At 39.5% G+C, this 27,999-nt stretch overlaps 1 protein-coding gene across 1 annotated transcript; it reads left to right on the top strand.

Annotated features, from left to right (window-relative positions):
• The first annotated feature begins 63 nt into the window (after positions 1-63).
• LOC140548969 (structural maintenance of chromosomes protein 1A) lies at positions 64-26,502 on the top strand. The gene is made up of 26 exons (XM_072672145.1): positions 64-480; positions 2,544-2,732; positions 2,915-3,027; positions 3,204-3,407; positions 4,202-4,440; positions 5,203-5,461; positions 8,664-8,804; positions 8,908-8,990; positions 9,120-9,219; positions 10,453-10,560; positions 11,249-11,434; positions 13,820-13,999; positions 15,003-15,149; positions 15,859-15,996; positions 16,135-16,251; positions 16,944-17,050; positions 17,190-17,331; positions 17,747-17,892; positions 19,201-19,354; positions 19,498-19,608; positions 20,839-20,995; positions 22,382-22,536; positions 22,760-22,911; positions 23,029-23,098; positions 24,658-24,768; positions 25,726-26,502. The coding sequence occupies exons 1-26, from the start codon at positions 372-374 to the stop codon at positions 25,804-25,806; spliced, it is 3,699 nt and encodes a 1,232-aa protein (XP_072528246.1). The 5' UTR covers positions 64-371; the 3' UTR covers positions 25,807-26,502.
• Positions 26,503-27,999: the final 1,497 nt, after the last annotated feature.

Raw genomic sequence — 27,999 nt, 5'->3', positions numbered from 1 at the left:
GGACCGTGGGGAGAGCCCATGCCCCGCACCGGCCAAATCCCGCGAGATCACGCGGGATCTGGAGTCCCGCGCAGCAGTGAGCTTCTAGCTGCAGGGCTTTAAGCCCAAAACACAGCGCTGTCCCACCCGGAGCTACAAATATACTAGTTTTAAAATACAAAAAATTATAACTTAATAATATATATACCAGCTCTTTGGCTTATGACGCGTTCTAGTCCCATTTCGTTGCAGAAGCGGCCGGAATTTGGCTTCTTTTCCCCGCTGTTGTGCTAGCTAAGCTAAGCTAAGCTAAGCTAGCTTTAGCGCTAACAGGCTACAATCGGTTTCTCAGTTGTTGTTTTGTTTGTTTTCGGGTTTTAAATCGGGTTAAAATGGGGTATCTCAAACTAATCGAGATCGAAAACTTTAAGTCCTACAAAGGGAGGCAGATCATCGGCCCGTTCCACAAGTTCACGGCTATCATCGGGCCGAACGGATCAGGTAGGAGAAGGCTAAAGCTAAGCTAACGGGGTGAATGTGAGCTGCAGCTGCGTGTGGTCCTGCCTGTCAATAGTAAATGCAATAATGCAATAATGCATTCACTGAGTAGTTTCTAGGTCTTTTGCACGTGTTTCTGTAAGTCCATCTTGATCTATATGCTGGTAAGTCAGTTGTGCAGTGCAGCCCCTGCCCCTTCAGCCCCTGTCCCATCAGAGAGAGCTGCTGGGGGGCACAGGATGAGGTCCCGGTGTTTACATAGAGAATAAGCATGAAAATAGACCTGGACAAGCATCAAGCTCTAATAGTCACCTGGATCTGATTCATTAGGTTAACATTATCCTTAAAACAGGCTTTGAACTCAGTGAGAAATCCTCACACACTGCACTTATTATCTTTAATTACACACAATTTACTCATAATACTGTCATCCAGAGTGACCTGCAGGTAAATCCTGCTCCACAGTAGGGCTGGGCGATATGGTAAAAATATTTTTCACTATACCCAGTATTGATCATGACGCTTATTTATCTATTTTCTATATGTTTAGAGCTCAGGGTCAGCCGACGGCCGATATGTGCTGCAGATATCTATACGTTTTTCGCTTTATTTGCATGCTAAAATGTCAAATTAGTAAGAATGAATTAATAAGTGGATGCATAACATGTTTGAATGTAACATCATTTATTGAATGCTGATTTGAACCTTCTTTATAAATAAAAAATTATTCAACAGAAAAATATGAACTAAATATAAAATATATATTTAAATAAAAGAAATGAAAATATATAATAGTGGTGCTGCGAACACAACTTTCTGTGTTTTATATAAAACAAAGTAAAAAATCTAGTAACCGACTGAATTAAAACCTAAAAGTTTTAGTGCACACCGCCTCCCGTCACACTTCTGCAGTCCTTAAAGTTACCTGCAGGTCAGCGAACCATCAACCAGCTGTAGCATTAAGCCAGTTTTAAGTGAAGCAACACTTTTTATATATATATATATATATATATATATATATATATATATATATATATATATATATATACACACACGAACATATATATTTATATATCTTAATCTACCAGGACTGTTGTTGCTGTTGTCTTCATAAAGTTTTGGCTTGGGGTTCTTCACATCAGCACGTTCCACCGCACCAATAACACAGGGCTGCCCACGGACGTGCCCCACCTTAAATCGGCGCTACTAAACACAGATATCGGCCGATGCTGATATATTACAAAATGGCAAAAATCGTCCCGATATATCAGCCGACCTCTACATGTAATCACAGACTAAATAAATCACTACAGACACATCCTAAAAACACTTCTGTTCAGATACTCTGAGTACAGTGATTACAGTAAATGTAATGAAACCTGCAGTTGATCAGCATTTATTAAGCACTAACAATATCCGTCATATGCTTAGAAAAGCATACTGCGTTTCACAATACCGCTGTTTATCACAATACGATAAAATATCATCGTATTGCCCAGCTCTACTCCACAGGTAGGACAGAATAGCATTAGGAGATTTTCTCTGGGACTCTTATTGGTGTAGCGTGCTGACCTTGCTAGGCTGTGATCTGCAATGGGGTGGGTGATGGTTTTGCCCACTTCTTATATTCTATTATAAACTACAGGAGGAACCATGACCACAGAGTAGTAATTGATTGGCCAGCTGGGTGAAGAACACATCCTTGCTGCTCGGAAAATCCACCTGGCTTCTTTTCTTTAAAGATTATACCTTGTGCAAAATCTGCCATACGTTTGAGGCTACATCATGTGGTGACCTAGCACCAACACGCCCCCCTATTAGGCCCGGTGTAAAGCAAAATTCCGGGCCATCTGAGGTCACTGAGGACTAGATTGAAAAGCACTGCCCCGTGTGGCTAGAACAGGGACCAAGTGATATCGGTAACCCGTTCTCACGCAGAGTGGTCACATTAGTATTGAGGTCAGTACTTGTTAGATCTTGTGGAGCATTAAGCCGTCAGATAAAGAGTAAAACGGGCCCGTTCAGTGCAGCGTATATTACAGATACATATACTCCTTTCTCCTCAGGCAAGTCTAATCTGATGGACGCCATCAGCTTCGTCCTGGCGGAGAAGACCAGCAACCTGCGTGTGAAAACGCTGAAAGACCTGATTCATGGCGCTCCCGTGGGCAAACCTGCTGCCAACCGCGCCTACGTCAGCATGGTGTACCAGGAGGACGACGGCGAGGAATGCACCTTCACCAGGATCATCATAGGTATGTTCGTACACTTCAAGTATTAAGTTATTAATTTACTTTAATTTTTTTTTTTTATATATAAATTTTATAAAATACCACGACTATAACTTCAATATGGCTTATCGATGTCATATTTACCACCTGGCTTTATAATAAGTTAATAATATAATTTGTCTGTTCTTCCTCCATTCGTTTCCCAGGTTCATCCTCAGAGTATCGCATTAACAGTAAAGTGGTGGGCCTGTCTGATTACAGCGAAGCGCTAGAGAAGCTGGGGATTCTCATCAAGGCCAGGAACTTCCTGGTCTTTCAGGTTAGCTGTGGTGTTTGACGTTTTACCCACACATTTATGGAGAGGTTTAGATGCTGTGTGCTCCTTCAGATCTTCGTGTGGTCCAGTTTCTCACGTTAACCCTTCAGAATGGTCTTTTACTGTCTGTACAGCAGTTCAGTGTTATTTAATGTCACCGTGTCTTGCTCGTCACACAGGGAGCGGTGGAATCCATTGCCATGAAGAACCCAAAGGAGAGAACAGCTCTCTTCGAGGAGATCTCTCGCTCTGGCGAGCTGGCTCAGGAGTATGACCGCCGTAAGAAGGAGATGGTGAAGGCTGAGGAGGACACTCAGTTCAACTACCATCGCAAGAAGAACATAGCTGCTGAACGGAAGGAGGCCAAGCAGGAGAAAGAAGAGGTGCAGTTTTATATCTCTATTGCTGGTCAGTGCGTCAACATGTATCTCCAAAGTAGTTAGAGTTTATTGTGTGTAATTTAGAGCGTTTCTATTGGTTCCTTTATGCAGAATTATTTACACACTGTACAGAAGCAGCTACAGGGTTCAAATCATGGAGGAAATTGAAAAACTGACGAAATTTTGGAGATGCATGGTTTTCGTTGGACAGCAGCGAAGTATAGATAGTATACAGGGTGTTCTTGCAGCCTCTTAGTCAAAGTCTTAATCCTGCAGATGGTGGGGTGTCACAAAAGAGAAAGTAGTATTGTGCTCAGAGCTGGGCAATATGGAATTTTATATAATGATATTTAAAGACATTTTTTACGATATATTCACAATATTTCGTCATAGAATTTATACTACTGCCCAAACACCAAGTACCAAGGTTTTTACTCAAAATTAGCTGCACAGCATTGAATTAAATAAGATTACACTAACTCAGATTACACTCTTTCTAATGAAACATGCAGATAATCGATACTCATGATAATCGAGTAGATAAATGATACTCATAAAAGCATATTGGGGTCCACAATAACTAAATTTATCACAATACGATAAAATACTGTCATATTGCCCAGCTCTAATTGTGCTCTCTCTCTAACACTGCCAAACGGGTGCAATACAGCATGTGTACTATTTTCTAAATCAATCATTTGTTGCAAAGGAACTAGCAAAGGCAAGTGCCAGCGGTGCAAAGCCTAAATACAAGGATCCAAGCAGTGTGTTACCGTGTTCGTCCCTCTCTGTTTCAGGCTGAGCGCTACCAGAGGCTGAAGGACGAAGTGGTTCGAGCTCATGTCCAGCTGCAGCTCTTCAAGCTCTACCACAACGAGTCTGAGATCGAGAAGCTGAACCGGGAGCTGGCCCAGCGCAACAAAGAGATTGATAAGGACCGCAAACGGATGGACCGTGTAGAGGATGAACTGAAGGACAAGAAGAAAGAGCTGGGCAGGATGATGAGAGAACAGCAGACAGTGGAGAAAGAGATCAAGTGAGTCTGTCTGGTGAACAAGAGGCCAAGGCATGTCCGATCTGGATCGGATACTGAGCCTTATTCTTGATATTGTGATGTTATTAGTCATATTAGTGTTAATATAGTCTTAATAGTTTGGATCAGTTGATGCTCAGTAAGATATTCTAGGCTGGCCATTAATGCTAGTGAAAAATTGCATGTCTATCTATGTTTATTGATTATTTATATATTTAAACACCATTTTATAGTTAATTTAGTATTGATAGTTTGACTGATCTAAAAGAAATTGGCTACCAGTTAAGTACAGCTGTAAAACAATAAGTATTGTTGATGTTTTGATGTTGGTATTATTATTATTATTATTATTATTATTACAAATCTGCTGTTATAAATGGTGGTATTCTGATTTAAATAGTAGAAAATACTATGATTATAAATGGGAGTTAATGTTGTAGTTATTACTGGGGGTTTCGGTTGTGGAATAGGTCTTTCAAAGGGACGTATATGTTAACGGTAGGGCTGGTAAAAATGGTAAAAATACTATATCACAATATTTAAAGACATTTTCACGATACACGATGTTTATCACAATACAATATACTAAATACATCAGGATCAACAGATTTTTATAAATCACTTTTCAGATCCTTTCCGGTACTGAATACAGTGATGTATACTCTTAAACATCTGCTGCTCTTTATTTAAGTGGAGTAAATGTTGTCCACCTGTAGTATTTGTTTAAACACCTACCTCACTGATTTCTCATTCTTCCACTCGAAGGGAGAAGGATGCTGAGCTGAACCAGAAAAGACCACAGTACATCAAGGCGAAAGAGAACACGGCCCACAAGATTAAGAAGCTGGAGGCAGCACGCAAGTCCCTGCAGAACGCCCAGAAGTGCTACAAGAAACGCAAAGCAGATATGGATGAACTGGACAAGGAGCAGAAAGCTGTTGATCTGGCCAGGCAGGAGTTTGAGGAGCGAATGGAAGAGGAGGCGCAAAGCCAGGGTCAGGACCTCCAGCTGGAGGAGAACCAGGTAAACCAAAAAGAAAAGTTTATACAGAAACGTCAGAGCTCATACAGAGAATACCTCTTGTACCTTGATGGGAGAGCTGCGCAGTATGTGATGTAATATGTGATATAATAAATTACATATAAAAAACTTCTAATCACTCTCAAAATTGTTTATAGTGGGGTATATAAATATATATATTAGATATATACCCCACTATAAGCAATTTTGAGAGTGATTAGAAGTTTTTTTATATCATTTATTGTATCAGTATCACACATGCCCATATTATTTTAGTAAATGTACTGTATATTGTGCCGCTGAACTTGATTGAGTTTAACAAAAGCCTTCCTAAGAAAGAAAAAAAAAAAATAAATAAATAAATACTTTCTAAGATTTCTAAGAATGTATAAAATCCCTCAGATCTCACATATCTGCTTAGTCTTAATTATTTTTTAAACACTTCTGGATTTGTATCAGAGCTCATTATGATTGTAATTAGGCTTAGATCACGACACATACATTTTTTTTTTTATTGACTCGAATTGGAGCAAATTTCAGTAAACGAAAGCTGAAAGTAATGGCTGAGAAAATAAGCAACAAAAAAAACAGTCCTGGTTGTAAAATGAGAACTGTGGCGTGGCGTGACGTCGGTAAGCCGGTTTTCCTCATGTAGAAACTAACAGTGCTTTCAGATCAGTCTTCAGTATCCTGTTAGATTAGGCATTAATTCTGTAATTCACATAATTCAGATGATCTTTCTCTCATTTTAGAGGCTTACTTTCTGAGCTCCTACACCAGCGTGAGATCATGTTAGATTTCTTTCTTAAGAAAGGTTAAGAAATTCTTAACATATTATTATTATTATACTTAACTATTATTATTATTATATATTAAAATAATGAACTGAAGTAAATGATGAGATTTTCAGGTGCGTCTCCAGTTAGTCAGCTTGAAATCTGATTACTGTGTGAAATGGAATATACTCATTTGCTCATGCACAGTAATTATTACTGGGGTTTCGGTTGTGGGATAGGTCTTGGAGAGGGACGTATATGTTTACGGTAAGGCTGAGCGATATGATAAAAATACTATATCACCATATTGAAGACATTTTTCACAATACACAATATTTATCTAAATCTAGTTACACTGTGTAATGAAAGCTGTGGATGATCAGTGTTCTTTAAAAAACAGACTATCTTCAAAATGTCAAGAAAAGCATACTGTGTGTCACGATAACAAAATATATCACGACACGATAAAATATTGTCATATTGCCCATCTATCTGGGCACTGGTGTACTGGTGTGTTTACACTGCTGTAACGTGGTTCAAATGCATCTCAGACCTTCTTAGTTCTATAATAGCACTAGAAATACTATAATTTTATGATCCTGATATATAGACACACACTATATATATATATATATATATATATATATATATATATATATATATATATATATATATATATATATATATATATATATATATATATACTACATACTACAGTGAGTCCAAGAAGTATTTGATCCCTTGCTGATTTTCTTCGTTGGCCCACTAATAAAGACATGATCATTCTATACTTTTAATGGTAGATGTATTCTTACATGGAGAGACAGAATATTAAAAAGAAAATCCAGAAAATAAATCTAAGGAATATATATTAATTGATTTGTATTTCATGGAGTGAAATAAGTATTTGATCCCTTAGTATTCATTAGCAGTTCTGGCTTTTACAGACCAGTTAGACACTCCCAATCAACTTGTTACCTGACCTGAAGCCACCTGTTCTCACTAATCACTTGTGTGAAAAACACCTGTCCACAGAATCAGACAGATCACACAGATTTCAAGTCTCCAACATGGGTAAAACCAAAGAGCTGTCACAGGACCTCAGAGTCAGAATTGTTGACCTTCACAAAGCTGGAATGGGCTACAAAAAGATTAGTAAGGTGTTGGATGTGAAAGTAACAACTATTGGTGCAATTATCAGAAAGTTTAAAGAGTATAACATGACAATCAACAGACCTCGGCCCGGTGCTCCAAAGAAGATTTCGCCTCGTGGGGTGGCAATGATGCTGAGAACAGTCAGAAATCGTCCTGCAACCACTCGGCAGGAGTTAGCAAATGACCTGAAGGCAGCTGGGACCACAGTTTGCAAGGAAACAATTGGCAACACTTTGCGCAACAATGGATTCACATCCTGCAGTGCCCGAAAGGTACCCCTGCTGAAGAGAGCACATGTGGAGGCGCGCCTCAAGTATGCCAATGATCATTTGAAAGATGAACCAAGTTATTGGGAGAAGGTTTTGTGGTCAGACGAGACCAAAATTGAACTTTTTGGCCTCAACTCCACCCGCCATGTGTGGAGGAAGAAAAATGCTGCCTATGACCCCAAGAACACTGTGCCCACCGTCAAGCATGGAGGTGGAAGCATAATGTTTTGGGGGTGTTTCTCTGCCAAGGGTACAGGGCTACTTCACCGCATCACTGGGAAGATGGATGGAGCCATGTACCGCACAATCCTGAGGGACAACCTCCTCCCCTCTGCCAGGGATCTGAAAATGGGCCGTGGTTGGGTCTTCCAACATGATAACGACCCTAAACATACAGCAAAGGCAACAAAGGATTGGCTCAAGAAAAATCACATTAAGGTCATGGAGTGGCCCAGCCAGTCGCCAGACCTCAATCCGATCGAAAATCTATGGAGGGAGCTGAAGGTCAGAGTTGCCAAGCGACAGCCCACCAACCTTCATGATTTAGAGAGGATCTGCAAAGAAGAGTGGGCCAAAATTCCCCCTGGTGTGTGTGCTAAACTTGTGGTTAACTACAACAAACGTCTCACCGCTGTGCTTGCAAACAAAGGCTTTGCCACTAAGTATTGAGTGTGTTTGGCAAGAGGGATCAAATACTTATTTTCCTCATTGAAATACAAATTAATTAAAATATATTCTTTAAAATTATATTCTGGATTTTTGTCTTGATATTCTGTCTCTCCATGTTAGAATATATCTACCATTAAAAGTGCAGAAGGATAGTGTCTTTATTAGTGGGCAAACAAAGAAAATCAGCAAGGGATCAAATACTTCTTGGACTCACTGTATATAATGAAACTCAGGATGCTTGAAGTGAGGTGTAAACAGGGTCTTGGTGAGAACCAATGCAAGAGAACCTAAAAAAAAAATAAAACCATTCATCCTCTTGTCTTGTTCTTTCCTCAGGTGAAAGCATATCACCGACTAAAGGAAGAAGCAAGCAAACGAGCCGCCACCCTCGCTCAGGAGTTGGAGAAGTTTAACCGTGACCAGAAAGCTGACCAGGATCGCTTGGACCTGGAGGAGAGGAAGAAAGTGGAAACGGAGGTGCTAATGATAAATATATCATATATAATATGACCACTGCTAAAGAAGGTTGCAGTGCGGTTAGAATGAGCGCTCATGAGGGAGTGGTGTTGTTTTGTTGTAGGCTAAGATCAAGCAGAAGATCAGGGAGATTGAGGAGAACCAAAAACGTATTGAGAAGCTTGAGGATTACATCACCACCAGCAGGTACAGCCAGTTACAGACTGAGTAACTGAGACCAGCACCATTGTCCTAACATCTCCGTTTATACCTGCAGCCTGAACCTGATCCTGATCCAGTCTCATCATCTCCCTTCCTTTTCCTTTTGGCATACAGGCAGTCTCTGGATGAGCAGAAGAGAATGGAGGAGGAGCTCACGGAGGAGGTGGAGCAGGCCAAAAGGAGGATTGATGAAATTAATATGGAGTTGAACCAGGTACGGACAGGACTTTCTCCTGGAGGGAGCTGCAGAGAAGTGTGATGTATACAGTATAGCTCATCTGTCCATGTGTTAGTCACACCTTAAATTCTGTGGTTTTTCATTATTTAAAAATGTTCTGCTTTGTAGATTAATACCAAAGTCGTCCAAACTATGAAGAAAAAACTCAGGAATTATTGAGTAGGAGTATTTCAGTTGTGTTGTGACGAGGTAGAGGGTGGTATACAGTGAATAGACCCTATTTGAGTAATGTTCTAATTCATATTCTGGCAAGAACGACTCGGCTACGTTAAGAAAAACGGCAGTCCATCATTTCTTTAAGAAATAAAGGTCAGTCCCTAACCTTTCACAAAGTATCCTCGAATGCAGTCGCAAGGACCATCAAACGGTTTAAATAGGATGGAACGGACTTCATACGACTTGGATTTTTTAAAGAAAAATGTATGAAGGACAGTAATTGATAAGGAAAAGTAAGAATGGAGTAAAAAATAATTATTTACATTAACTTCCATGGTTCCTTTCTTCTTATATCTCTATATGGACATTGTAAATGAATACTGAAGTCATCCAGACTATAAAGGAACACGTAAGGAATTATGTACTTAACTTGAAACTAAAACACAAATGGGCTGTTATCTGGGGTGCTGTTAACTTGTGGTTTCTGAGGCTGGTAACTCTGCTGAGCTTATCCTTTGTAACAGAGGTAACTCCTGGTCTTCCTTTCCTGGGGCGGCCCTGATGATAGCCAGTTTCATCACACCTAGGGGCATAGGGAGAAAAAAAAATACATACATAGATGGCAAAAAAAAAACTTACGGATGTGAAATGCCTTCTTAATGGCAATCCAAAATAATATGGCAGTAGATTTTAGGTATGCAGTCCACTGCAGTTCTCTGCTCCTGAATTCCCTGTTCACCCAGTAGGGGGTGCTAAACTGCCGAGACACATAACGGAGCAAAGCCAGAACACACAGTGTTATCAGATCCCACTGTTCTTGTCAAGTCAGCTGTTGTTGTCCTGAGATTTTATGCAGATGGAGGTGTGTTTATTTTATGCTGTTACAGTTTAATTGATTAAATCACAATATTTAAGTCTTGCTTACAGTTTCTCAGTATATGGATCTGTATTGAAATGTTAGCGCATTCTAGGACAAGTTGCACGCCTTCAAGTTTCGTATTTTAGAAGTTAAGCATCCCGACCTGATTGACACTTTTTCTGTTCTTCTGTCAGGTAATGGAGCAGCTGGGTGATGCTCGTATCGACAGACAAGAGAACAGCAGACAGCAGCGCAAAGCTGAGATCATGGAGAGCATCAAGAGGCTGTACCCTGGATCAGTGGTGAGGAGTCCTGTATACAGATGTAGTTTCCTTTGTTTCCCTTTAGGGCTGCAGTTAAGGGAGTAGTATTTGGTTGAACCATTAAATGTTGTGGAATTTTTCTTAAATCATCTCAAAGTGCCATATTTATCAAAATATATGTATTTTTTATTACATAGAAGCTACAGTGCCCCCTAGTTGTGTTCTAGTAGTATATAACAATCTGTCAGAATGACTGTAAATCATTGTAATGCACTTTTTAAATAAAAATTAAAAAACACATCTCTACTTAGGCATATGCCCGTCTGCATGGACGCTAGTGCTGAATTTTATAGTATTTTATTTTTTAGTAAAGAACAAATGATGGTGAAAACAATTAAGTAAGCAAGTAGAGTGCATTTTTGCCATTTCAAGCCTGGCTAGTGCTCCCCCTAGTGGTTGAAAATTCAGTTTTTTTTCATTCTTTTACCCAAAATTAATGATGAAAATCAGAGGATTTTTCCACTATTATGTAGTGGTAGACGGTGACCTTCCGAAAATTAACGCCCTCACTGGTCATTATGGCAACATATGAAGCAGAAAAGTGGTTTATACTCATCTAATCTTATTCTTCATCTAATTAACCCAATCTAATTACACTGTTCATAATGAAACCTGCAGCAGATCAGTGTTTTTAAGTCAGTCCACATGCCTTTTGTCTCCTCTGCAGTATGGGAGGCTCATAGATCTGTGTCAGCCCACTCAGAAGAAGTACCAGATCGCTGTGACCAAAGTGCTGGGCAAAAACATGGACGCCATCATCGTGGACTCCGAGAAGACTGGCCGTGACTGCATCCAGTACATTAAAGAGCAGAGAGGAGAACCTGAAACCTTTCTGCCGCTCGACTACCTTGAGGTATAGTCTGCAGTTCACGACATCGTCCCTCACAGTGGTACAAAAAAGAACACATTTACAAAAATAGAAATACTGAATATTTACACATTAACTTATACTATACATATACACACACTATACACATGATACTATACATATACACACTATACACACTGTACTATACACATACACACACTGTACATATACACACTATACTATACACTCTATACATATACACACACTATACATATACACACTATACATACTATACACTATACACACTACTATACATACACATACTACATATACACGCACTATACTACATATACACACACTATACACACAATACTATACATATACACACTGTACTATACACATACACACACTATACATACTATACATATACACACTATACTATACACTATACATATACACACACTATACATACTATACATATACACACTGTACTATACACATACACACACTATACATACTATACACATACACACACTATACACTCTATTCATATACACACTATACACATACACACACTATACACTCTATTCATATACACACTATACATATACACATACTATACATATACACACTATACTATACACTCTATACATATACACACACTATACATATACACACTTTACTATACACTCTATACACATACACACACTATACATACTATACATATACACACTTTACTATACACTCTATACATATACACACACTATACATACTATACATATACACACTATACTATACACTCTATACATATACACACTATACATATACACACTTTACTATACACTCTATACACATATACACACACTATACATATACACACTTTACTATACACTCTATACACATACACACACTATACATACTATACATATACACACTTTACTATACACTCTATACATATACACACACTATACATACTATACATATACACACTATACTATACACTCTATACATATACACACTTTACTATACACTCTATACACATACACACACTATACATACTATACATATACACACTATACATACACACACTTTACTATACACTCTATACACATACACACACTATACATACTATACATATACACACTATACATACACACACTTTACTATACACTCTATACACATATACACACACTATACATATACACACTTTACTATACACTCTATACACATACACACACTATACATACTATACATATACACACTTTACTATACACTCTATACATATACACACACTATACATACTATACATATACACACTATACTATACACTCTATACATATACACACTTTACTATACACTCTATACATATATACACACACTATACATACTATACATATACACACTATACTATACACTCTATTCATATACACACACTATACATACTATACACTATGCACACTACTATACATACACATACTACATATACACGCACTATACTACATACACACACTACACACTGTACTATACATATACATACACACACTATACATACTATACATATACACACACTACATACTACACACTCTGCACACTACTATACATACACATACTACATATACACACACAATACTATACATATACACACACTACATACTACACACTATGCACACTACTATACATACACATACTACATATACACACACAATACTATACATATACACACACACACACTATACTATACTTATACACACACACACCATACATGCTATATATATATATATATATATATGTACCACTTTGTGGGTGCAGTGTGACTGAGCACAAGGGTCCCAGTCGTAAGTGCAGGGTGCAGAGTGTGTTTGTATGGGGAGGAGTGTGTTGAGAAGAGCTCATTTACACACTCCCTCCATACTGTGTGTGAAGTGTGTGAAGGGGCGGTATCGCAGGTCTTTGCTTCCTGCTGCCGTCGGACTCTACACCCAGCACTGCTCCCTGCGGACCACGTACACACACACTTAACTACACATGTTCAGGAAATAGAGGTTCCTCAATGTAACAATACCATGTGCGATGTGCAATATGTTTCCCACCCCCAGTTATTATGGGTCAATTTGCAATGATCTGTAAATTATTGGTAAATGATATTGTTTTTTTCCTCAGTTTTTTTTTTTTACTTCTGTTATCTTCTACGTTCTGCATCTGAATGTCTTGCTATCCCCTTGCTGCTGTGGCACTGTGAATTTCCTCACTGTGGGACTAATAAAGCATCATCTTATCTTATGATAACATTTGCAGTTTTACAAACTGTGCTGCTCCACCAACTAGCATGATGAAAACTGCGTGCCTGAAGTCCTAAATGCTTGCTTGTGTCGTTTCCTGCCCTGCTCCTTTCATAATTCTGCCCAACTGTGCCGTCCCCTCCGCTGACAGGTTAAGCCGACCGATGAGAAGCTGCGTGAGCTGCGAGGAGCCAAACTGGTGATCGATGTCATTCGTTATGAGCCTCCGCATATTAAGAAAGCCCTGCAGTACGCCTGTGGGAACGCTCTGGTCTGCGAGAACGTGGAGGATGCTCGCAGGATTGCCTTTGGAGGACCCTACAGACACAAGGTACTGTATGACCGTGTTCAGATATGCGATTATGTCCATATTGGCACTTTTTTTTTAATCAATTTTAATCCACTTGATTTAATTGAGTGACTTCTGTGTTTTGTACCTGAATTTGTTTAAAACACCATAAATAAGAAACATAATTTAAATGCATCCAAATATCACCCTGCTGAAATAGCAGAAGGCTACAGTATGCAAATGAGCTTTTTAACCAACCGGGATGTGTGTTGTGGGCATCCTGGCCAATCACAGTTCCAGATGAGATTCTTTGGGTGTTTTGAGTTATTAAAATAGTCATAGTATCCAACAAAAGTCAAATATTTTGGTAAAAATGGCAAGCCAGCCTTTAACCAGGTTACATCCTTAAATTACCAACGTTTGTCCCCCAATATTTAGAAATATAAATACTGGTGTTTTGTCCATTTTAAAGTCAATATGCCACATTACTATATTCATATAATCCATGGACCGCATGAACTTGGTAGGTCACCATGTACCACAACAAAGGGGGAAAAAAAAGGTTTACCTTTCGCTTTAAGAAATTATGGGGAAGTATGCTATGGACAAAAGTATTGGGACACCTGATTCTTCTGAAATCAAGGGTATTAAAAAGTTGATCCTGCTTTTGTTAGTGTCTGTCTCTACTGTCCAGGATGCAGTAATGTTCCATATTTATTATCACAATTATTACCAATATGCCACTTTACTATATTCATATAATTTATATATAGTTGTTCCAAATGTTTAGTTTTATTAGTGTTTATTCTTACACGACCATTTGCAACTGCAACAACTGTAATTTTCCTGCTGGGATCAATAAAGTATTTCTGATTCTGATCATAAGCACAACTTTTTGTGCAACGATGAGCCTCTAGAACCATCTACAGAGTAAATGCAGCGGTACTGTTGCAGTGCAAGGACGAAAGCACACAATTAAATAGCAACGCAGATATTCTCCGGGCCTGTTGGCGCTAATTCCTACTGTTCTGTTCACTCTCTCCAGACGGTGGCTCTAGACGGAACTCTGTTCCAGAAGTCTGGTGTGATCTCAGGAGGTGCCAGTGATCTGAAGGCTAAAGCTCGCCGTTGGGACGAGAAAGCTGTGGACAAGCTGAAGGACAGGAAGGAGAAGCTCACAGATGAGCTGAAGGTGAGTCCCTCATGCTGACTGCTGCTGTTTGGTACACGACCATTTAATACGGGCAAAATTCATACTCCTCATCTTTCATGAGCGTAATTAAGCTTCTGTGCTTTCTATTATTATAAATTTCCAGGATTGTTATAATCAGTTTAGTATAATAAAATATGAAATCTCCTCCACCAAGTGCTTTTCAGCGAGCCAACAAATGTTCTCAGCATGTTTGGTGGATTCAGCTTTCTACAGAATTTTAATGCCATTATCTCCTCAAGCTCTCAGACAGTGGTGGCTTAGCGGTTAGAGCACTGGGTTATTGATGGACATGGTTGTGGGTTCGATACCCAGGTTCCACTAAGCTAGGCTAGGCTTCCCTTGATGATCCCATTTGATCACATGTCCAATGCAAATGGTGAATATGCTTGTTTTTTGTCTTTGATGAAGCTGCTTGAGTGGAATGGAAAAAGTCGCAAATAGAGGTTTTGTTCATTTTTAATCATAATTTTAAAGCACAGGTTTTAAATAAAGTTAATCAGATTGGTGACAGTCTATTCGCCAGGTTTCAGAGTCTTATCTGAAGAGAAAGAGCTGATAATCTGCCGTCTGTATGTTCAGCCTGTTTGGTCGTTTAACTGTTCTATCTAAATTTTATTGCTTTTAATGTTTAAAATAATGAAAATGAAAAATCCCTTCATCTAATGACTGTTGTTTTTGTGCATTGCAGGAGCAAATGAAGGCGAAAAGGAAGGAGGCTGAGTTGCGTCAGGTGCAGTCACAGGCTCACGGCCTGCAGATGAGGCTGAAGTATTCTCAGAGTGACCTGGAGCAGACGAAGACTCGCCATCTGTCCCTGAACATGCAGGTACGGAGTTTAGCTGTCTCAGCTTTGGCGTGAGACATTTCTGACTATTTCAGGGTCATGATGACTGAGGGGTCAGGCATTCATATTTCAGCCTGTGCAGCGTTTTCGTACTTGACCAGATTGCTCTTTGACTTTTAGGAAAAGTCCAAGCTGGAGAGCGAGCTGGCCAACTTTGGCCCTCGTATCAATGACATCAAGAGGATCGTCCAGTCCCGTGAGAGAGACATGAAGGAGCTGAAAGACCGCATGAACTTGGTAGGTCACCATATACCAAAACAAAGACCTAATAATTTATTATTTTGATGTGTTTACCCTCTACTTTAAGAAAATATTGGGAAGTATGCTATGGACAAAAGTATTGGGACACCTGCTCATTCACTGTCTCTTCTGAAATCAAGGGTATTGAAGAGTTGATCCTGCTTTTGTTGGAGTAACTGTGTCTACTGTCCAGAGAAGAAGGATTTGTACAAAATTTTATAGGAGCTGTAAGGATTTGAAAGATTGCATTCAGCAATATGAGCGTGTGTTAGTGAGGTCAGGATGTTGAATGATAATGATGATGATGATGTTAATCGCCACCCCACCTCATCATCTCCAACTTATCCCAAAAGTACTGAATGGTGCTCCACCACCGTCCATCATTCCAGAGAACACAGTTCCTCCACTGCTCCACACCTCCTTAATGCTGGGGGGCTATATACCCCCCCAGCCCACGCCTGACATTAGGCAGCATGGAGCCAATAGGGTCATGATGTTGATCTGCTCCAGAGAGTCCTATTCTATTAGCAGTACTTCTTCTCTACAGGGACTAGACGAGCTATATGTGTGTGTGCATTTGCTACACATCTGTGTCAGCAATGGGTGCAACTTAAAGTAGCTGAAGGGGTGTCCACAAATATTCGGACATACAGTGTAAATAGAGCGTTTTTGTGTTTGTTGTTTTCCAGGTGGAGGACGAGGTGTTTTTTGAGTTCTGCAAGGAGATCGGAGTGCGAAACATTCGTGAGTTCGAGGAGGAGAAAGTCAAGAGACAGAATGAGATTGCTAAGAAACGGTAGGTAGCCTAAAGCTGTTTTCCTTCATTGATTTCCATTTCTATTATTTTATCTATAGCAGTGAATTGCAGGTATATAGGGCTCTTGACATACCTGATGTCCACCTCCACCCTCACCCACCCTGCTTCTTTTCTCCAGCTTGGAGTTTGAAACCCAGAAGACCCGTCTTGCTATTCAGCTGGACTATGAGAAGAACCAGCTGAAGGAGGACCAGGAGAAGGTGGTCATGTGGGAGCAGACCGTCAAGAAGGACGAGAATGAAATCGAAAAACTGAAGAAGGTGAAGGGTGTAGCTTGAGAGCGAGCACAGTTCTGCATTATAAATGATGTAATTAGTATATATTTAAAAAAAATTGAGAGGCTTTAATTGTTTAATTAAATTCTATTTACTATTCAGGCAGGAATAGTAAATAGGCTCAAATAGGCTGAACTTCATCATCCATGTGGTAGATCCAGTTAAGAAGTGGTGCCAAACAAATACAACACCAGTCCAGAGACCAGTCCTAGTCAGCATGGATCAGTGATAAAGATCTAATAAAGATGATAGCATATGAGGTTATTGGTTGATTATAGATATTAATGTGGGGTTATTAATAATATTAATTATATTCCAACTTAAAAACCTGGCCAGATTTGAATGTGTCTTAACTGCACTTCAGACTGTATTCTGATTGTATCCAAATTCCTTTCGACAGGAGGAGCAGAGGCACATGAAGATAATCGATGAGACCATGGCTCAACTGCAGGACCTGAAAAACCAGCACCTGACAAAGAAGTCGGAGGTCAACGACAAAAACCATGAGATGGAAGAGATCCGCAAGAAGCTTGGTTCTGCCAACAAGTGAGCTCCTGCTTGTGCAGTTTTTATTTTTAATGGAGGAAGATACTGAATTTTGGGTGACCCATGTACAAATATATGAGGTTTTCACCTCTTATTTTTGACCATAATCCAGACAAAGCCAGTGGTGGTCATATTGCTGTCTATGGCTTGTGCGAAAATGGCTGTGGTACTGTACTAGGGGTGCAGTGGTATACTGTTGTTAAGTATACCATGCTATGGAAATTGTTGGTTATCATACCGTGTACATTCGCGTAACAAAACAAAGAATCCCACCAATTTCTTTTTTATTATTATTAATTTTTTTTATCAATATATATTGATTAATTAATAGAGAAAATAATCAACTGGAAACTAAATAATTCAAAAGGGCTTCACCTAACGTGCAGCTTTCTTATTTCTTTTCAAAGACAAACATTTTACAAACTTTCCTTAATAAACTTTAAACAAACTTTAAACAAACTTAAGTTTAAACAAACTTTAAACTTAATAAACAGTTTTTACTGTTGTAAAGCTTTTGTTCAACCCAAAAATTTCATTTAACCCTATTTTCATTTCTGTAAAGGTCAATGAATAATGATAATAATAATAATAATAAGAGTTATGATGCTGTTTACAGTGATGGCATAAACCTTTATATTTTCTGAGATGCTGTGAAATCTCATACCATTGCACCCTATACTACACAGTGGAGTCTGACATATCAAAAGTTTGGATTTTATGTTTTTTATAATATACAATGCAAATACATGCATTTACCGACTCTTATATGATGCTACGTCTTAATAGGAATAGTCTACAACTTCATAGGTTTCAAATTTGTAGGAATTCTGTGCCAGTAGATGTAATCCGAGCCAGTGGTGCCACAGTAATTGATACAGATGTATAGCATTCGAGATTGAAGCTCTAATAAAATGAACATCTGTTCAATCGTGTTTATAAACTCTTGTTTGTAATATACTGTAATAAACATTACAGTATATTATTTAGCATTTATTAACCTTTTGACCCCCCATAAATGTCAGATATTAAGGAAAAACACTAGTATGTCAGTCTAAATGAGTAGATGTACAAGTTATTTTACAAAATACCAATTATGAGAAAAGCTTCCAAACGTTTGAACAGTAATTAATGGTAAAACTATTCAGTGCTGTCCTAGCTATGAGCTACTGCATCAGAACACACTCCAGAAAGCACTCCAGTTTAATTCTAGTATAACTTGAATTTGGGCGACTGCAGTCAGCATACTCAGTCAGTTGAACAGCCTTGCCATAGAAGAGTAGTCACAGCCCTGCTTACGTGTGTTTTTAGAGAGTTAACGCAGCTTCAGAAGGAGGTGACCGCCATTGAGACCAAGCTGGAACAGAAGCGCAGTGACCGCCACAACCTGCTCCAGGCCTGCAAGATGCAGGACATCAAACTGCCCCTCAGATCCGGTACCATGGATGACATCAGCCAAGAGGAGGTATAGGTTTAATTTCTAGCTATTAGCTTGCACCAGTGCATTGGGATATATATTTATATATATATATATATATATGTATGTATGTGTGTGTGTGTGTGTGTGTGTGTGTGTGTAAAATAATGTCATTTACATGACTTCTGCAGGGAAGTTCTCAGGAGGAGAGTCTAAGCAGCAGCCAGAAGACGTCCAGCAGTGTACTGGCCAAAGAGGCTCTCATTGAGATTGACTACAGCAGTCTGTCTGATGACCTCAAGGTAATTATTAAAGCTGCTGTCTGAATCTCCCCATCACTCACTATATACCAGTCTTGGAGGGTGCAGCCAGCATGTGATTTCTCAGAGACTCTCACCGCATGATAAACAGTAGGCTTTTCTGAGCATATTGTGGAGATAGTGAGCTCTTAGCCTGACCAGTTGCAGGTTCAGGATACAGAGCATGATTAATTGGAATTAATGCAGCGCAGTGTTTCATATACTGAATAAAAATCACTACTACTACTATTTACAAACAATTTACAGTCATTTTCTTTGTAGCATTTGGTTAAAACAAGTGGTTAATCCAATAAAAGCCATATTAAGATGATAAATTCCTCTTATGCTCCTCATATCTCCAGAACTGCTGCATAGCCCATAGTCATATTAGTGTAAAATCCTGTAGAGAAAGGCTGTCAATAGAATAGGACTCTCTGGAGAAGATAAACATCATGACCCTATTGGCACCATGCTGCCTAATAATGCCAGGCGTGGGCTAAAGGGGTATAAAGCCCCCCAGTAGCATTGAGCTGTGGAGCAGTGGAAGAACTGTGTTCTCTGGAATGATGGATGGTGGTGCTCCATCCAGTACTTTTTTGGGAGAGTTTGGGATGGATGCGGTGAAGTCTGACCTCACTGATGCACATTTTGCTGAATGTGATCAAATCCTCACAGCAATGCTCCTCCTCCAGAATCTAGTAGAAAGTCTTCTTCTCTGGACAGTAGAGACAGTCACTACAACAAAGGCAGAATCAGCTCTTTTAATACCCTTGATTTCAGAGTAAACCAGGAATAAGCACGTGTCCCAATACTTTTGTCCGTATAGTGTATATTTTTGTAATTTCCAGCCCTGCTGAATGAGAGCTTATCTCTGCCCTTGATTGGTCAGCACTAAATCCTCTTCTTTAGCAGATAGCCTGAACAGCTGTTAAATGATCAAATATTTCATGTAATGATTCTTCTGAACAAAATCAGTTCCGTAGTTTTTGCTTCATATAATATATCAGCCATGCTTGGCCAGCGCTTCCTTTCCCATAACAGCATGTGTTTTTAATATTCTTGTTTTCTAGGTAGTATCATAACTCAGCCTCAGCGGGTTTATTGTTATGTTAACCTAAGACCTTACAGAATGGTGATCCCCCTAAGAAGGGGATTTTCTGCCTAATGTACAGCTTTAGAGGTGCATGCTTAATACACTAATATTTTATTTTTATGACCCTTTTTATTACTCAGGACTCCCTGTCGGAAGAGGAGATCAAGGGAGAGATGAACACCCTGCAGCAGCGGCTGAACGAGCAGCAGAGCATTCTCCAAAGGATCAGTGCTCCAAACATGAAGGCCATGGAGAAGCTGGAGAGTGTCAGGGATAAGTTCCAGGAGACCAGCGATGGTGAGGGCAGGGCAGAGCACAGGAGCTAAGAAACCCCAATCACACACACGGCACATTCACCCACTATAAATCAGTTATTACACACCAGTAGACCAACAACCACAGATACCAGTCCAGAGTGTGTACCACTACACACACACACACACACACACACACACACACACACACACACACACAGGAAGTGATCAGACTGCAGTGTTGTAAAGGAGCTGGGAGCTGATTGGTCAGGGATGAGATCAGACTGGATCATCAGATATTAAACACTAAAAAACTTTTTTTAAGAAAAGTCTCAACTAAACTAAATCAGTCAGTCCAGAAAGTCTGATTATAGAATCTGAGACTGAAAATAAAGAGATTTCACTGATCAGATTAAGCACACTGGAATGACTAAACATCAAAGATATCAAAAATTTGCAACATGTAAAGCTGATTTTACCAAAATCACGATCAAAGTTAGACCGTAGTTTGCCGTCTTAATTAGGCTTCTTAATTAGTAAGTTTACATCTACACTAGACTTTCAGGGAATGGGTATCACCTTTTTTTTTATTTACATATTTACAATTTATAATAACATAAAGCATATGCAGCAAATATATAAAAGCATGTATTAAGCCATCATAATGTAAAGCCATCACAATTACATCTTTTTAAACGGCAGTGAACTTTTTTTATTGACAATATTCACACTTGGGGATTGGAAATATTTAATTGAAATTAAATATGATTTAGAAATTATAATATGTAGATTTTATGTATTTGGGATAAAAAAAAGGTAACACAATAGTTTTTAACCAAAGTCGAACCGTACCAGCTCATTCACTTCAGTGACCAGACAAGACGACCCTATTCCCCATTTGTGTATTGTGCCTTTAACCCATCCGTGTAGTGAACACACACACACTCTCACACACACTAGTGAGCACACTTGCCCTGGGCGGTGGGCAGCAATTGCTGTGGTGCCCAGGGAGTAGAGTAGGTTAAAGGCCCAACAGTGTCGATCCCACTACCCCATCATCAGTAGCCTGGTGCTCTAACCGCTGACCCTCCACGGCCCTTAAGGTTCTGATGCTCAACCGACTGACATGTCGAGGCCCAATGGGTTCTTCTCACAAAGAAAAACACAATAGTCATTATCAAGGTCAGCAAAATTAATTGAGGTCATGTCCATATAATGTCTGATAAGTCGATAATGTAATTATTGTGACGGGCCGATCACTCAGTTTACTAATTACTGTCAGGTTTAAAGATTAATTTCAGTGCATATTTAGTTAATATAGTTTGTTTTCTCATTTATAGCCAACAGACTGAGTCTGCACCTCAAATCATGCTTTTTTGTTGTTTGAAATGTTTTAAATATGGATGCACTGATGCATTATTTTCTGCAGAATTCGAGGCTGCCAGAAAGAGGGCAAAGAAAGCCAAGCAGGCCTTTGAGCAGATAAAGAAGGAGAGGTTTGACCGCTTTAACGCCTGCTTCGAGTCCGTCGCCACCAACATTGATGAAATCTACAAAGCCCTGTCACGCAACAGCAGCGCTCAGGTGAGCTCTGACTGATATGACCCCAGTTTTCAGTTTGACAAGTTTTCCTAAATGAATTCCCAGTACTTTTCTACTAGGTTTTATCCTGGCTACTCACGTTGCCTCAGTTTTCCAGTTCTGTCCAGCGTTCATTTCGTCATTTCTCAACAGCCAGCTGTTTCATTTTTATACAGATGTCTTCATGCATCCTGCTGTTAAAACCACTGTATTTTTGTTTTTTAAGGCTTTCCTTGGACCAGAGAACCCTGAAGAGCCTTACTTGGATGGGATCAACTACAACTGTGTAGCTCCTGGGAAGCGTTTCAGGCCTATGGACAACTTGTCTGGAGGAGAGAAGACAGTGGCTGCTCTGGCCCTTCTGTTTGCCATCCACAGGTCAGTCCAGCTGTATTTACAGCCAGTGTTCAGATCACTAGTCAAAAATTTTAGAGATTATTTAATCATACACATGAAATATTTGCCTGATTTCTTCTAATGTCTTCATCCTGACAGCTATAAGCCTGCTCCTTTCTTTGTGCTTGATGAGATTGACGCAGCCTTGGACAACACTAACATTGGCAAGGTTGGTATTATTGATTGGTAAATCAAAGGGCTACATATAGCAGCCCTGATTACCTGATGAGTCCACACCCTGGGCTCGTTTGGTTATTATTGCTGGGTTACTTCCACACAGAATTTCTCTCGAACCGTGAATCGATCACCTAATGTCTCTTCTATGTGCACATTTTTGCAGAATGGTTGGACCTAGGTTCACCTGTTTCTCGCTTTTCCTAATTTTCCTTGGATACAAACACTCAAGCAGCGAAAAACTGCCTTTTCTGGAGTCATGGCATTCCTCCGTGCAGGAACACCTACAAACAAGGAGCCGTTCTCACAGGGGAAGGCTTTCAGCTATGTAGGCGATAGGTCAAAGTAGTCATGTGACGAAACGGGCCAATCATGCAACCACACATGTGACACCAGGAGTACACCTTCCACACCTGCGGTAGAGTCACCTTGAAGCGAACCCCAGATCACCGATTTCAGGAAGACTCAAGATCGGTGCTCTGGACCGCCCCCGGGCCCAAAAATAGCTTTCGCACATTACCAAATGTACCGAACTCGCAGAGCAAGTGGACCTGGGTGTGGGGGAAAAACCAGTAGTGTAGGAAACGCCCTTGGGTAACTTAATCATACCTTAGAGAAGATGTCCTGCTGAAACTGAACAATATATGTATCTTAAATGCAGATGTTGTAAATTGACAACAAATTAGAGCCCATTTCAAGTTTGGGTGAGATGGACAGTCCATTATGATGATCAGATTTTAATTGGTGTGCAGGGTTTTCAGTGGCTAATCTTCCAAACTGGTTTAAAATAACAAAAACATGTAAAATACAACTCTTACCTTCAGTGACAGAATAACATAATGCACAGAAGCAATATTTAATATGAATAGAACTGATTAAAAATAGAAAAATTATATATTTTTTAATTAATTGATTACTCATCATTACAACTCATCAGCTGTAATGTCTGAGCAATGCCACAATATTTACATTATTTAGGCCAGAGCTGCTGCTGTTTAAGGAAGTGTGGCCCCCTAAAATGTATGTATTTAAAATGTATTTATTTATATATATATCAGTCACTGATTTCAGTCACTGATTTCAGGAAGACTCGAGATCAATAGCTTTCGCACTTTACCAAATGTACCGAACTCCCAGAGCAAGTGGACCTGGGTGTGGGAAACCTATACACATTCATACGAATCGAAAATGAATATTTTAAACCAGTGAATAAAGAAAGAAACGTGTTTACAGATCAGTGTTTAAACACCTTTGACATTCAATATTTATTTATATTATCAATATTGTCCCACCTGCTAGCTGAAGTTTGTATTAGATGTTAGACGTTCCCCAGCTGACCAGTCTAAATAAGTCTAAAAAGAAGATCTGCACCCTTCATTTGACCAGTGCTCTGTCTGTACTGATGAATGCATGGGTCTGATAATGCACTGCCTGTTCCAGCATGAGGACTATAAAGTGTGTGTGTGTGTGTGTGTGTGTGTGTGTGTGTGTGTGTGTGTGTGTGTGTGTGTGTGTGTGTGTGTGTGTGTGTGTGTGTGTGTGTGTGTTCTGTAGGTGGCTAACTACATCAAGGATCAGTCTGTTCAGAACTTCCAAGCCATCGTCATCTCCCTGAAAGAGGAATTCTACACCAAGGCTGACTCCCTCGTTGGAGTGTATCCTGAGGTCAGTGTGTTTGCAGGCGGGTGCAGGTGCAGGTGTGCTCTGCCCGTCAGAGAGTGATTACACTTTACTGATCTTTCTTTGCAGAAAGTGATCTAACCTCTTTTAAACGAAGAGCAACATTACACAAGCTTAATTCACTTTTGTTTAGAGTAACAATAGTGAAATAGTAACAGCTGCTCCTCAACTGCAGACTCACTTCTGGGACTTCAGTGGAAGTCAATGTAAAAAGGTTTTTGCAGATGCATTTTTATTGCTCCAGTCAGTATGAAATTTTGACACAATGTAAATTACAGCCTTAATTTACATTATCAAAAAGTGAAAAATGGCAAAAATGGCATTTTTGTGTGATAACGATGGTTTTTATAGTATATGAGAATTTCCTGATGAATGGACCAATAGAAATGCTCTAAAATATTTATTTATTTATTTATTTATGAATGAATGTGTATGTCAGCGCTGTCCCACAAAAAAACTGTCTAAAACAGCAACTTTACAGGAGAAGGGGAAAAAAAACCTTCCTAACTTTCAGTGGAAGTCGATGTAAAAAGATTTTATTCTGTCATTTTCGAGCATTTCCATTGGTCCATTCAGCAGGAAATTTGAATACAATATAAAGAACAACTACCAGATTTACATTATGTCAAAAAGTGAAAAATGAAGATTTGGAAAGGTTTTTGCAATTAAAAGCTGGAGTTTCTGGCTTTAAAAAAGGCTGCTGAATGGGCAGCTCAACCCTGCTAATATTGTACTTCTGTAATGTAAATTTCTCCAAAACCTGAGAACAGAAGCATTCACTCGACTCCGCTTTCAGTGCTCGTTTTTGCTGATTTGTAAAAAGCATTGAATTGAGTCGCCGCTGTATTTATGAAGTCTGAATATTAAACTACATCTCAACGTTACAGTTTCAGGAATAAAAATGATTTAACTGAACTTGTTTTTCTTTCCGTCTGCCTGCAGCAAGGAGACTGTGTCATCAGTAAGGTTCTGACCTTCGACCTCTCCCAGTATCCAGACGCAAATCCGAATCCTAATGAGTGAAGCCGCTTCGACGTTCCTCACGCATCTGGAGTTTTAGTTTGTGTGGAGAATTGAAATTTCTCTCATTTTTCTGCAGATTCTGATTTAGGTTAGACGTGCACGGAAATAGATGTTCATTTTTTTTTTCTTATTCGTACAAGAAAAGCATCTGTGATAGATAGATAGTGACCGCTTTCATTTTAGACTTAAGTTTTAAAAGTATTTACACACATGTATTTACACTTTACCGTGTTGAGTAAAATTCAGTGAGCTTTTCTATTTTTATCTTGCATTTCTGTTGTTTTGCTTTACCCCCCTGTCCTGCTGACATACTGCTTCTTTTTTATAATTAATCTGATGAATTATGATTATTCTGGAGGATTTATGGATAAAGCTAAAGATTTCAGGGAAAATTGATATTTCCTTGCATTTGTAACTTACTTTTTACTTACTAAAGCTTTATTAGTGCTATAGAGAAAGTGCAGAACCACAAATGGAAATGAACCGTTTCCTAATGAGCCACAAACCGAGAGAGGGTCTGTTTTGGTTGTTTGGGTGGGTGGTGTTGTGTTTTTTGTTTTTTTAGATAAACGTGTAGGAAACTCCTTTATGGTTCATTGTGTTTGCCCCAAATTCTATCTGCAATTATTCATGTTTCTTATTATGTAATGTAAAATGATGGACTTTTCTGAACAATAAACTATTTACAACATTTGTTACATTTGCACAACATTGCTAAACGTTCAAATTCAGTCTAAACAGCCCTGAATATGGATACTTAGCAGTAATACAGCCTGTTTGGTCTTCTGAACAATCACATTTACATACAGCACTTTCCAGAGGTATCAGACCCCCTAATCTCATTATCCTACCCCCCCGTCTCTCAGCAGTGAGAGGGTTCTCCTGTAGAAGCTCCAGATCTCATCAGAACAGATAAAGCAGGTGAACATAAATCCAGTAAAAAGGAGAAACAAGAGCTTCTCATTCTGAAGAAAGAAAGTAGTGAGATCTTGTCGGTGAGCTAGTCTGAAGAACAGAGCTCAGTTCCTCCAGGGTTCTCCTGGACGCCCCCCAGTCCAGCCAGCACAGCGTGGAGGATGTGCTCAACTCCATCAGCAGCAGCAGCAGCAGCAGCAGCAGCTCACCTGATTTACCATCATTAAGCCCTGATTTACCACCAAACCAGGTGTTAATCTGAGGAGAACTCTAAATAATACTAGACTCCATGAGAGAGGAGAACTTTGGAGATGTTCTAATATATAAAGACCCCAGCATTGAGGAGCTGTGGAGCAGTGGATGAACTGTGTACTCTGGAATGATGGATGGTGGTGGAGCGCCATCCAGTACTTTTGGGATGAGTTGGGGAGTTGGACAGTAGAGACACTTACTCCAACTTTTTTGTTGTAGTTATTGTTTTGATGTCCTTGACTTCAGAAGAAACCATGAATGAACAGGTGTCCACAAACATTTGGACATAGTGTTTATCCCAGCTCTGAGGCGCTCCACTTTAAAATGCAAAGTGTTCCCATACTATTCAAATGCTAAACGTTTCAGGTAATTAGGTTCACATTCAGCCTCCCCCCCTCAAGCCCCCGCTCTTTGAAATGGCTTGTTCGGGGCTAATGGCTCCTAGTGGCTCCTAAGGGCCCCAAATGGCTGTTTTGATTGGGCCTGTTGACTCTACATGTAACTCTTAATCCACTTTAAGCACTGTCCTGCTCGCTAAAGCAAAGCAAGTTTATATGTCCCTCCCATGTCCCACCAGAGTGGACATGAGGAGGACAATCCAGGCCAATCACTGCTGTGAATGTCCTAGACACCAATAAGCCATAACATTAACACCACCTGCCTTCTGTAGTGTTGATCTTGCCATCAAAACTTCTTGGACTTCCCAAGACCTCTGAAGGTGTCCTGCTGTGTCCTGATGTCTGATGTTCTGGAGATGTTCTAACCCAGTCTGACTCGTCTAGAACATCACAGTTTACAGAACCTTTATTTCAGTGCACGCCTGACATCTAGATGTTTCGTAGCTCTATTATAATACCCCAGCATTTTATTATACACTGCATGGCCAAAAATATGTGGACACCTATCTTAATCTTTAAGTAGCCCATTTCTAACAAGTGTACAAAATCAAGCACACGTCAAGTATTGTCTATTCTGCCCTGCTAGAGCTGCCCCAGTCAACCGTGAGTCTGTTATTGTCAACTGGAA

This window comes from Salminus brasiliensis, unplaced genomic scaffold, assembly GCF_030463535.1.
Source record: "Salminus brasiliensis unplaced genomic scaffold, fSalBra1.hap2 scaffold_88, whole genome shotgun sequence".
NCBI lineage: Eukaryota > Metazoa > Chordata > Actinopteri > Characiformes > Bryconidae > Salminus > Salminus brasiliensis.
This window is presented reverse-complemented; position numbering and strand designations above follow the sequence as displayed.